This window comes from Pseudorca crassidens, chromosome 9 (assembly GCF_039906515.1).
Source record: "Pseudorca crassidens isolate mPseCra1 chromosome 9, mPseCra1.hap1, whole genome shotgun sequence".
Lineage (NCBI taxonomy): Eukaryota > Metazoa > Chordata > Mammalia > Artiodactyla > Delphinidae > Pseudorca > Pseudorca crassidens.
In genome coordinates this window covers 13865593-13878449 of record NC_090304.1, presented here as the reverse complement: position 1 = coordinate 13878449, position 12857 = coordinate 13865593, and the positions used below count along the sequence as shown (strand labels likewise).

Genomic DNA, 12857 nt, shown 5'->3' with positions numbered 1-12857 from the left:
CTCTCCCTTCACAAGCTCACCATATGTGTGAGGGCGGGAGTTTCAATTCAACCCACTCGTCCAACCCCAAAGAGGCTGCTCTAAGTCCAGTGCATTCCTGCGGCCTCAAAAAATGACATATATGGTCACAGAATCAGCAGGGCAGATAAGGAGCACAGACAAGACCCAGGCGTGGGTAGGGAGAAGAGAGGAGAACTGTGGGCCCAGCTCCAGATCCTGAACACCTCTGAGCGATGTGACAACCGCCTGCGCACATCACAGCAAAGACTCCATCCGGATGGCAAACCGGCAGCTCCCTACTTACTTACTTAGCAACAACCTAGCAACAACTACCCTGTTACCAGGGCAACCACACTGATTCAGCAGCAAAAGCTGTTTGAAGCTCCTGAGCCAAAACTGAGCCGCCAAACAGCCAGAAAAAAAACCCAAAAAAACCCACTTATTTTTCTTCCTCTTCCTCTCCTCTGGCCTTATCTGCTACCCTTATTCACTGCTCACTACCAAAATACAAGTTCCTTACCACAAACACAGAGAAAGACGTTCTCTATTGTTTGGGAATGCATATCTCCTAGCGAGTGCTGCTGTACCCCTCACCCCAGCTCCCCATTCCAAGCAGCCCTCAGTCTTGAGAAATCCACACCTGATTCAGCTATAAGCTCCTCCCCATATTCAACCAGGAAGCTGTGAGGGCTCCCCCAAAGGGGCCCCTGGCCAGGTAACAGGGACAGAATTTAGCTCACAGTAACCCTCCCCAGGCCTGAGCCTTCTCTCCATCCCTTCTTTTTGGTTACTGCCCAGGCACCAAGAGCTCCTTCTGCCCTGCCCACAGCAGTTCCAGAGAAGTCTTTCTGCACAGAGTGGGTGCTTGATGCAGTGAAAAAAAACATGGGATGAGATACATGGAGGACTGGATTATAGTCCTGACTGAGTTGCAAAGATGCTGAGCAAGTCCTTTTCCTATCTAGGCCTAAATTTCCTCATCTACAGAAGTGAAGGCTCCTCCCAGAAATATAATTCTCCAGCATTCTAAATTACTTGTGCTGAAGTGAACAACGGGATTAGAAGGAACAGCTGGGAGTTGAAGTATGTGTGAGGGAGGGAGAGGGACACTCTCTAAAAGGGAGATGAGCTTGAACTCCACCTCTTCCAGTAACTCTTCTATTTTGTCAGTTCTTCCAGAACTGACCCCTCCCCCACCCCATAAACTCCTTTTCCAGCCCAACTAATCACAGTTGTTTCCACCTCCCAGCCAGCCTAGCCTCCCTCACTACCCTCCAACACACAGCTGTTGCCCTCTGTGAGCCCAGAAGCTCAGCTCCCACTCAGTGGGAGGGGGAGGGAAGCTAGTGCAGGGCAATTGTAACATAAAGTAGTAGAAATGAAGCATCCTAGCTGCCTAAGACTCCTGTCACTTACAAGTCCTGCTCCACTCTGCAAAATAATCCTTATTGTCAGATTAGTTTTTCCCTTCTCAATTGGTAAAATCTCTACCTTTACAATAATCTTCAAGAATCACTTTAGGCAGGCGTGTTAACCTTTGGGAAGTCCTAGAGCTCTCTGAAATTCTGGAGAAATTTATGGACTTTTTCCCTAAGAAAAATCAGCACATGCATGAAATCTTGCATGAAATTTTAAGGGGTTCACAGGCCCTCTTTCCCGTTTAAGAAACCCTGCCTACTCAAAATTACATCTGGCACAGAACTGATGCTCAGTCATTTGCTGAATGACTGAACAAATCAATTTGTATCCTAAGAGGAAAAGGGAACCAACCACCATGAACTGGATACAAATTATCTTTTCACAACAGCACCAGTGAGGTATGTATTACTAAACCCATTTTACAGTTTGAGAAACCGAGGACCAGAAAAAGTAAGCAAGTTGCTTAGGGTCATACAGCAAGGTCAAGATTTTAATCCATGTCTACCTTAAGGTGGTCGCTTTGTGCAGGTCAATCCCTCAATACTTCTCTAATGGACTGTCATTCAAGAGATTCTCAAAGTTCTGCAAAAGGGCAAAGTAAAGCTTCTCTTTTAATCTCCTCCATGGACAACTGAAATAACAACTTAAAATCGTATTCTCTGGCCTGGGGATCGCCCTCCTAGTTGGGGCTCCAGAATTGTGAAAATGCAAATCCCACAATACAACAGCAAAACTTTTAACTACAATCACATTTGCATAGAGCTTCATGGTTTACAAAACCCGGATTGGGTGTAATTATCCCATTTCACAGATTAAGAAATAGATATGAAAGTGTGGCCTAATAAGTGGCAAAGGTGGAATACTTCCCCCAAATATCTTGGTCTTAGTTCTTCCCCAGATCGGACCAGGGAGACTTCCCCTTCCCACGAGCTTGCTCAATGACAGCGAGCGAGGAGGCCAGGAAGAAGGCAGCAAGGAAGCAAAGTCCTCTCACTTCAGACCCTCGAGGCGGGCCGAATCCCCGCAGCAGGAAGGCCAGGTTCCCAGGGCCCATTCCACCCTTGCTCCCTTCCTCGGTTCCGGTCGGATCCTCCCCATCCGGATCCCCATCCCTTCAGAAGACCAGGCCAGTCCCTTTCCTTCCCCCACCACCTCCCAGGGAGACCCCGCGCCCCGCAGCTCACCGTGGTGGGGCACCGCTCCCTCTGCCACGCCTGTCAAGGACAGGCAAACATCCGGCTACGCGGTCGAATGGGAACCACCCCCTCCCTGTCGCTTCACTCCCCAGCCACTTCCGCCACACCTCCGACCCACTTCCGACCCACTGCCCGCCCCAAACATGGCCTTCGCAGGAGCCCCGCCCACTTCCTTACGAGCCCGCTTACGTGCCCGCCTGGAGGAGAGACTGTATAACCGTCCGACTCGTCCCTCCCAAAAGGAAGCCCTTGAAACAATTAGTTCCTCTCTACCGGATACTCAAATCCCTAGTGGACCTCCGGAATTCTAAACTCGTATTGTTCTCGGACAGAGATTTGCCTCACCACTACTGCCAAACTCCCAGTCCTGCGCACCAATGAGGTCTCACTCTTACGATTCTTTCCCGAAAGGAAATTTGGTAGTCAATGACTGTTTCCGGGGGGAGCTGAGAAGGTGAGTCTCACTTCCGGCGGAGGGAGGCTTTCTGACCCGGGATGGAGGAGGCGGAGGAGCTGCCCTTGGAGTGGGAGAGACTGCAGTTCGGTGAGTGACCTGCGATGTCTCCGACCCTCGGCCCTGGCCTAGATACTCCTGACGTTCTCTGGTCAACTCTTTCCCCCCACGACCCTTTTCCTCCCGAGCCTGGCATCCTCCTTCGGTGCCCTCAGAACCTCTGGGAGCTTCTTAAGAGCCCTCGAACCGCCTCAAACTTTTCCGGGGCCCCCTTGGAGCCTTTACATATCTCTCAGACTCCTGAGGCCTAGCTGGACCTCGGTTTTCTCCCTCACTTTTCCCCGCCCCACGACCTCTTGGGCCGCTTCCTCACTGTCTTTCTCTGTCCCTGCAGCCCCCGATCCACGCCTGGGCCCGGACTCAGGATGGAGCCCTTCCAGAGAAGGCTGTGCACAGGGACTCAAAGATCTCTCGCCCGGACCCACCCGAGCCATCCTCGCTCTAAAGAGCCTCCCGCGGGGCTTGGCCCTTGGCCCCTCACTCATCAAGGAGCAGCGCTTGGGGGTCTGGTGTGTTGGGGAACCCTTGCAGCCAGGACTGCTCTGGGGGCCACTGGAAGAGGAGTCTGTCTCCGAGCAGAAGGGCCATGGAGTGAAACCAAAGCAGAAGGAGGTATTGAGGGATAGGGCTTTACGTCTCCGTGACTGAAAATTTTGATCAGACGTTTCTCGGTAACTCTCCAGTTCGTTAGAAGATGCACGGTGTTTCAAGAGATAGGAGATGGTTTATGCCCTCTCTCTCAGGGACTGTCTCATCCCCTCACTTGCGGTAGCCGAGGAGGTGCAAAAAGTTATTAAAAGGTGGATTAGTAGATGGGACTTCCCTAGGTCCAGTGGTTAAGACTCCAGCGCTTCCACCGCGGGGGGCGCGGGTTCGATCCCTGGTCCGGAACTAAGATCCCACAGGCCGCACAGCGCAGCCAAAATGTAAAAAAAAAAAGTTGGATTAGTAGAGTGTCAGCAATGACGACGAAAGTCAAGAGCAAAGGTTTTTGGAATTAAAAAGCCACGGGGGGGCTTCCCTGGTGGCACAGTGGTTAAGAATCCACCTGCCAATGCAGGGGACACGGGTTTGATCCCTGGCCTGGGAAGATCACACTTGCCATGGAGCAACTAAGCCCATGCGCCACAACTACTGAGCCTGTGCTCTGGAGCTGGCGAGCCACAACTACTGAGCCCACACGCCTAGAGCCCGTGCTCCACAGCTAGAGAAGACGCCACAATGAGAAGCCCACGCACTGCAACGAAGAGTAGCCCCTGCTCGCAGCAACTAAAGCCAGTGTGCAGCAAGGAAGACCCAATGCAGCCAAACATAAATAAATAAATTTATTTAAAAAAAAAAAAGCCATGGGATCAAATCCTAGCTTTGTCACATAGCTAGTTAGATGGCATGCCTCGTTTAACTCATATGTAAAATAAAGGAATGGTCGTTTCCTTTATTTTAATTCTCCAGGATTATTTGGAGCAAAAGTTGAAAAAGCACAGGTAAAGGATTTCATTGCATAAGTCCTGAAAAACAAATTTAAAGTTGATGTACCTCTTACTACTTCTTCTGTTTGGTATTCACTGAAAGGCAATAATATGTGCAATTCAGTCATTCACCACACTTTGGGAGGGAGGTGAGGGGACAGTTTTTTTGGCCTTTATTGAATGAAAACTCGAACGGCATAGTCCTATAGAGCCAGACCAGAGACCATTAACCTTCTAGGGGCTTCATCTTAGACCTGTCTCAGGAGAGGTTACATCAGGGGTTTTTTTGTTGTTTGTTTCACCCTGGTCCCCTCAAACACATGGGAGAAAGACTTTTATTGGTTTATTTCAGGACGTGTCACTAGGCCCATGGGGAGATGTGTGTGCTTGTGAGCAGAGTTCAGGCTGGACTAGGTAAGTTACAGGAGAGTATGTAGTGAAGATGCTCCTTTGAGGCTTTCTGTTGTGGCATGGGATGGAACCGGAAGCTGGCTTCTGGTTCCCACCCAGGGATCTTTGCAGTGAGTGTTCCAAAGGCATGGGATCCTTTAGGACTCAGACTGCCCAGGATCTGGGGCTTTCAGGGAGGGCCACTTGAAGGGGATCTCCTGAGCTAACTCTTGCTCTGCTTTGCAGTTTGGTGCAGCGGGGAAGGCTGGAGGGTGAGGGAAACGTGGCCCCAGTGCGGATCAGCGAGAGGCTCCACCTGCAGGTGTACCGGGTCGTGCTGCCAGGTTTTGAGCTGCTGATGTGGCCCCAGCCTCCCTCGGAGGGCCTGAGCCCCACCCAGCCCAGGCTAGAGGAAGAGGCATCCTTGGCTGTGGTGACAGAAGTGGAGTCTGCTGTACAACAGGAAGTGGCCTCCCCCAGGGAGGATGCAGCAGAACCTTGCACGGGTATGTGTCAAATAAATGCTGGCTTCCCCAATTATCACCAAAAAAACCTGTTGATAAGACAAAGCAAAGCTTATGGCATAAGACAGTAGGGGAGAACAGTAGCATTTCTGAGAGGGAAGGGCAAAGCCTGGATATTTATCGAAATTTTGAAGTCTGATATAAGGTGGATTTTTCAGTGTGGGATGGGGTCGGGGCTCGATCAGTATTGGGTAAGGATCATGACATAGTAGTTTAGGATTTGTGGAGACAGCAAGGCTAGAATTTTCAGGTAAGAGGTTCAGAGAATTTGGGGATGTAAACTGTCATTTGATGCTTTTTATTAAAGAGTGACAGGTCTTTTCCTTGGAATAAACAATATAGTTGACTCTTGAACAGCACGGGGGTTAGGGGCACTGACCCTCTGGGCAGTTGAAAATCTGAGTATAACTTACGGTTGACCCTCCGTATCCAAGGTTTCACATCTGTGGTTTTGCATCTGTGGATTCAACCATGTAGTGCTGTGGTGTTTACTGTTGAAAAAAAATCCTCGTATAAGTGGATCCGTGCAGTTCAAACCTGTGTTTTTCAAGGGTCAACTGTATAGATATTTGCAAGTTTTATCTTCCTGAGTTAAGTTTTCTGGAATAGTAAGGTCACACTGACAAAGACAGCAAGTTGTGTATAAGGTTTCCAGTTTTCTTATGTTTTTTCTGTCTGGGCTGGGGATGGGGATTCCTTTATTTTCACGTGACCTAAAGTGAGGAGGTGGTGGTCTCAACTCATCCTAAGTGCATGTCTCCAGAGGGGGAACAAGGGCACTCTGGAATGGCCTTTCTCTAGAAATTATCCAGATGTCTAGACACTATGGTTCCCAGGAGAGCCTCCCCAGAAGGCACCTGAAACTGGACAGAAAGATAAACAGAGTGTGTGGCTCATGTTCCAGGGAAGAGACTGGTGTCATTGCTCCCATTGCAGTTCAGGGGCTGAGGAGGAGAAGACACATATTCCTATAATGTCCTGGTGAGACCACCGTGACCCCCTGCTACAGTCTCTACTAAGCCCAGCACCCCACTCTTGCCTTGCAGATCCTGGTCACCAGTCACAGCCCCGCATCCAGGCGGTGAGCCCTGGACTTAAGCCCCGAATCCAGGACCAAGTTTCCAAGGAGAGCGAGCCACTCGGCCCATTGCCTCAGGATGGCCGTGTAGATGAGGAGGACCCACCCCAGACCCAGATGCCACCTGAACCTCAGAGCAGCTCCACTCCCCAGCAGGACCCTGAGAGCAGTGAGGCAAGTTCTTCATCTTCTGCCAGGGGCCCCCAGCTGCATGCTTACCTAGTCAGGAAGTTGCGTAGCCCCAGTGATCAGCGGCCACCCAGAGCGAAGACCTCAGAGCCCGGGGCCCAGCAGAGTGGAGAGCAGCAGCACTCTGGCTTCCCTGCATGCTTGCGGAGCGCCCCTGGCCCGGTGGGAGGCTCTCCGAAGCGGGGGCGACGGTACCGCTGTGCCGAGTGTGGCAAGGCCTTCCTGCAGCTGTGCCACTTGAAGAAGCATGCATTCGTGCACACGGGCCACAAGCCCTTCCTTTGCACCGAGTGTGGCAAGAGCTACAGCTCAGAGGAGAGCTTCAAAGCCCACATGCTGGGCCACCGTGGGGTGCGGCCATTCCCCTGCCCTCAGTGCACCAAGGCCTACGGCACCCGGCGAGACCTCAGAGAGCACCAGGTTGTACACTCGGGTGCCCGGCCCTTTGCTTGCGACCAGTGTGGCAAGGCCTTCGCCCGCCGGCCCTCCCTGCGGCTGCATCGCAAGACACACCAGGTGCCAGCGACCCCTGCCCCGTGCCCGTGCCCTGTGTGCGGGCGGCCCCTGGCCAACCAGGGCTCCCTGCGGAACCACATGCGGCTCCACACGGGGGAGAAGCCCTTCCTGTGCCCACACTGCGGCCGGGCGTTCCGCCAGCGGGGCAGCCTGCGCGGGCACCTGCGGCTGCACACAGGGGAGCGCCCTTACCGCTGCCCACACTGCGCTGAAGCCTTCCCCCAGCTGCCTGAACTGCGGCGCCACCTCATCTCCCACACTGGGGAGGCCCACCTGTGCCCCGTGTGTGGGAAGGCCCTCCGGGACCCCCACACGCTGCGCGCGCACGAGCGCTTGCACTCAGGCGAGAGGCCCTTCCCGTGCCCCCAGTGCGGCCGTGCTTACACGCTGGCGACCAAGCTGAGGCGCCACCTCAAATCCCACCTGGCCGACAAGCCCTACCGCTGCCCCACCTGTGGCATGGGCTACACTCTCCTCCAAAGCCTCAAGCGGCACCAGCTCAGTCATCAGCCCGAGGCACCCTCCAGCCCACCCTGTGTGCCGCCTGCCTCTTCTGAGCCCACCGTGGTGCTCCTGCAGACCGAGCCAGAACTACTGGACACGTGCAGTGAACGGGGCGGGTCCCCAGCACCGGACGTCTTCGAGGTCACCCTTTCCGAGAGCCAGGATAAGTGCTTTGTGGTGCCCGAGGAGCCAGGTCCTGCTCCCAGCCTGGTGCTCATCCATAAGGACGTGGGCTTTAGCACCTGGGCAGAAGTGGTAGAGGTGGAGACGGGCACCTGACCACCCTCAGCTTCCCTCAGCAGAGCTCTGTATAAAGACTGGTGTTTCTGAGCTTGGGTGTCTGGATCTTTCTCTTTGGGTTCCCTGATAGAGACTAGTGTATGAGAAGCAGGTCGAGGACTCCCCTTCCTGCTTATGGACGACCACTTTGTTTCCCAAGACTCTTAATAAGGTAAACCACTTCTAGATGTGAGATCTTTTTATCAGCTTCCAGGAGAGCTTGTCCTGCCACCCTCCTTGGGAACTCCTCAAGGTGCTTGTTCTTTAAACGTTGTGGAAGTGACCCTGCCCAGTGAGGTAGCCAGGTCGCAGGCAGCACTGTTACCCTGCTGGCGTGCTTAGTGCTGGAATAGTCACTCCCATCCAGCTCCCTGAAGGACAAGCATTTCTATTTGGAACCAAACGGAATGACTTGTGAAGGTTAAAAGGCCAGAGACACTCCGCTGACAAGTCTCTGAGTCAGGCGTTAGATTATTTGGGCAGCTTTTCTCACCACCGAAGGCCTGTGAGGTTGGTTTTTGTTCTGTGCTGAAGGACACCAGACTCATTGGAGGTGGTTAGGGCGGGTCTGCACCCTTGTTTGTATCTGGCCGAAGGCAGCCCTGTTGAGGGAAAGAGCGAGGAATGAACATGTGTTTCATGCTTCATCAGCTGCGGGCCTGGCCTGCCCGAGGTGCTGGGGACGCAGCTGTGGACAAGACAGGCAGCGCCCTTTACAGAGCTCAGGTCTACAAGGGGCAAAGAACGACAGTAAGAGTTTAAAGAGGAGCACTCCCCGGTGCTGTGGGTGTGTTTAGTGGGATGGGTTCACTTGTGGGCCTCAGGGAAGGTGTCCCCAAGAAATTATAATGATAATAAACAGCATTTGTTGTGGGCCAGTCCTTTATGTGAGTTTATTTCTGTAATCCTATAGCAATCCTGTGAGATAGTTATGAGGACAGTCAGGAACAAAGAGCTGTAAGTGTCCTGCCCAAGGTGACAGAGCTACTAGGTGGCAGAGCTGAGACTCAAATCCACGTAGTTTAGCACTGGAGTAAGGCTCTTAATCTCCACACTCTAGTGTCCCGCATTTCAGCTGTGACTTGTTGGTTGAGGAGGTGTGGGGGAAGGTGGGGATGTGAGGGGCTGCATGTGAAAAAGCCCCATGGTGTGAGACCCTGGGTGTGAGCCCTGAGACCAGCATGGCTGGAGCAGAGAATGAGGGGAGGGGGGCAGGGTCAGGTCACACAGGCCTTGCTTCAAGAGTTTGGACTTTATTCTCAGGACATTGTGGGGCTCTTTCAAGGGTTTTGAGCAGGGGAATGATACGATCAGATCCATGATTGAAGAGACCACTGGAGAGGATTAGTGGGTAAGGTGCAGTTGTGGGGAAATCAATTAGGTGGCTGAGAATGGGTGGTAGTGGAAATGCAGTCATTCACCCAACAAATACTGAGCACTTCCCGCGTGCTGGTTGTTAGGGGTATGGCAGTAATAACAGTCTCTGCTCTCGTGTAGTTACGTTCTGGTGTGGCAAGAGCCAATAAACAAATACATGTCAGATGATGGAAAATGCAGTGAAGAACAGTAATGCAGTGGAGAGGTCGAATGGGGAGTGTGATTTTACAGAGGGCGGTCAGGGAAGGCCTGCAGTAACGCGACAGAGACCTGAACTACGGAGAGGAGTGAGCCAGGCTGATGTCTGCAGAAGGAGCTGGATTCCAGTCAGAGGAAACAGTACCAGCAGAGCCCAGCGAGTTCAAGCAAGAGCAAGGAGCAGAGCGGCCAGGGCGGAGCGTGGAAGGAGGTGAGGGCAGGGGCTGTAGGCTGTGGGGAGGGCTTTGGGTGGACAAGTTCTCTGAGAGGTAGAAGTGACCAAAGTCAAAGACTGAGGGAGAGAGGAAGATCTGACTCCTGCTTTCTGACTTAGCAAGTTAGGTAGCTGGGGGGGGGGGGGGGGCGGGCAGGACAGCTATGATTTTGGCTGGGGATGGTTTGAGTCGAGGTGCCCTTGGGAGAGATCTCAAGAAGGCAGTGGGAAATGGGCACAACCTGTGGGGAGAGGGGAGGCTCCTCAGGAGAGACTAAGTCAGCATCCGATGAAACAGGAGAACCTGCAACGTGTAAGTGGCAGAAGCTGATGGAAGAGCATCTCAACAAGGAAGAAGAGGGTAACGATGTCCTTTGCTGTTGAGAAGGTTGAAATTTGCCAGTCGCTGGTGAGCTGAGTGAGGGCAGTTGGGAGCCAGACTGCATTGCTTTGAGGAGGGGGAGGCAAGAGAGACAGGGGAACTTACATTCTTGTTCCATCCTCCTGTCCTGCAAATGGTGTTGTGCTGCGTGTTTCACAGATGGGGAAACAGGTTCAGAGCGGATTGGTAACTGCCGAGACCGCACATTCAGTAAACAGCAGAGCCAGGATCGTGACGTGTCGTGTCCTCTGGCTTCCCAGCACTCAATCTCCGTGTCATAAGCAGCCCCGTGTCTCCTGCTTTGCACTGACTTTAACCCATCCACCCACCCGGTGTGAATAACTTCGTGGCAAAGCGTCATTCTGAAACTGTCCAAGGAGAGGGAGGACAGCAAGGGATGGTGACGACGATCTGTGGAGAGAAAGGCCACACCATCCAAAGCCTGAAAAACAGCTGCTAATACTAGTTTTGAGTCAGCCAACCCCCTGACTCAGCCTGGTGGGTCCTACTCTTTTCCAGCTCCAGCTTCAGGCGGGTCATTCCAAGTCAGGTAACCTCTCAGCTGTGTCTGCCCAGCGTTGTTAGCTAACTTGGGGACATACCCATTGCTTGATACTGAACAGTGCAGGGAAGTGGGGATGCTTTGGGTTGCTGGGGAGGCCTGCCGACACCCCACAACTGTCCTCAGACCAAAACCTGGGATGTTTACCCCGCTTTGTCACATCCCCACACAGATGAGGGACTTTCCTCTCCACTGAGACTGTCCCTGGTGATGCAGAGCAGTGTCAGATCAAAGCCAACAAATTCATAGCCACCTGGTTTGAGCATGTCTGCTCAGCCAGCGCTCATGGCTGAAGTGGGAATGGGCATCGGAGAGCATCGTCCAACTTCCTCACGTTACAGATGCGAAAATGGAGGCCGAGAGAGAAGTCACCTTCTAAGGCATGAGACCAGTGAGTAGCAGAACCGGGACAGGGCCCAGGTCTTCTGAAACCCACTTTAGTGCCCTTCCAATGAAAATAAAGTGCAATGACAGTTCTTGGAAAGACTGATAACTGGAATATTTTTTTTCATTGAGAAAATATCTCCCCCCAGTCAAAATAATTCTTGTGTCATTATAATGTTGAAAGTCCCTTTATTCCCTACTTCTCCTTTTCTCCATCCCCTGATAAAGTCACTTTGAACTGTTTGGTGTATATAGCACTGAATTTGAATGCTGCTTCTTGCTATAGAGCAAAGTTGCAGTGAAAATGTTGCTGGACACCTTTTCACAGATGCAAATTTTTTTTTAATTGGAGTATAATTGCTTTACAATGTTGTGTTAGTTTCTGCTGCACAGAGAAGTGAATCAGCCATACGTATACACACATCCCCTCCCTCTTGGACCTCCCTCCCCCACCCCATCCCACCCAACCAGGCCATCACAAAGCACCGAGCTGAGCTCCCTGTGCTGTACAGCAGGTTCCCACTAGCTATCTATTTTACACATGGCAGTGTATTTATGTCAAACCTACTCTCCCAATTCATCCCACCCTCCCTTTCCCCCACTGTGTCCACACGTCCGTTCTCTACGTCTGCCTTTCTATTCCTGCCCTGCAAATAGGTTCATCTGTACCATTTTTCTAGATTCCACATATATGCATTAGTATACGATATTTGTTTTTCTCTTTCTGACTTACTTCACACAGATGCAAATTTAAATTCACAGGGTGAGGGGACTTCCCTGGCGGTCCAGTGGTTAAGACTCCATGCTTCTATTGCAGGGGCCACAGATTCAATCCCTGTTCGGGGAACTAAGATCCTGCATGCTGCATGGCGAGGCCAAAAACAAACAAACAAAACCATGCAGTGTGTGTGTAGCTGCTGAGCCAAACGTCAGAAAGTGCAGGAGATAAAGAATCTTTTATCCTGATTTGCAGCTTTAATAGTGTGAAAAAAAATCTTACAATAGAATAAAATTTGATTCATGTTTAGGGACCTTTAAACAATGCAGAGCATCATGGACTAGACAAGTTCAGGTGTGGATCATGGCTCTGCCCTTAACTAGCTGCATAAACTCAGGCAAGTTACTTCTCCATGCCTCAGTTTCCTCATCCATAAAATGGGGATAGCTGTAGTATGTACCTCATCAGTGCTACATACCTGGCACATGGTGAGCAATTAATAAATTGTAGCTGGTTATTGATAGTGTTGGAATCAGCCCTCTTAACTTGGAAGACAAGCAAGATTGAGGTAAATGTTGCCTACAGGTAGTGCCTGTTTGGGCAGGTCAGCATCACTCAATAGTTTTGTACTTTGGGTGCGTGTCCTCTGGGTATACGGTAGTCCCCCTTGCAGCGATGGCCTGGGAGGCAGGAGTCGAGTCCTGGTCCTCGCCCAACTCTGTATGACCTTGACCAATTAGCTTCCCAGCTCAGAGGCTCCATTTCCTCACAGTGACATGGGGAAATTGGACCAGATCAGTGGGTCCCAATCTCGGCTCCACCGTGAAGCCCTTTTGGTAACTTATTTTTTCTTCTGTGGGTCCTGTATTTAAAAAAATTTTTTTATTAAATAGAAACTCATATTTTTGAGTCAAAATAGAAAACTGTTGATCAGATTGAGGAAG

The 12857-nt window shown here is 51.6% G+C and overlaps 1 protein-coding gene across 1 annotated transcript; it reads left to right on the top strand.

The window, feature by feature from the left end:
- Window positions 1-3018: 3018 nt before the first annotated feature.
- Window positions 3019-8956, top strand: ZNF408 (zinc finger protein 408). Its single transcript, XM_067749167.1, has 5 exons — window positions 3019-3159; window positions 3464-3741; window positions 4951-5012; window positions 5235-5494; window positions 6559-8956. Exons 1-5 carry the CDS (start codon window positions 3111-3113, stop codon window positions 8076-8078), a joined length of 2169 nt encoding a protein of 722 aa, XP_067605268.1. The 5' UTR covers window positions 3019-3110; the 3' UTR covers window positions 8079-8956.
- Window positions 8957-12857: the final 3901 nt, after the last annotated feature.

Bases quoted from the DNA above. Each gene is read 5' to 3' on its own strand.
- ZNF408 (XM_067749167.1), top strand. From the start codon at position 3,111: ATGGAGGAGGCGGAGGAGCTGCCCTTGGAGTGGGAGAGACTGCAGTTC. The intron at 5,013-5,234 runs GTAAGTTACAGG...TCTGCTTTGCAG, and splicing joins CAGAGTTCAGGCTGGACTAG to TTTGGTGCAGCGGGGAAGGC. The intron at 5,495-6,558 runs GTATGTGTCAAA...CTTGCCTTGCAG, and splicing joins TGCAGCAGAACCTTGCACGG to ATCCTGGTCACCAGTCACAG.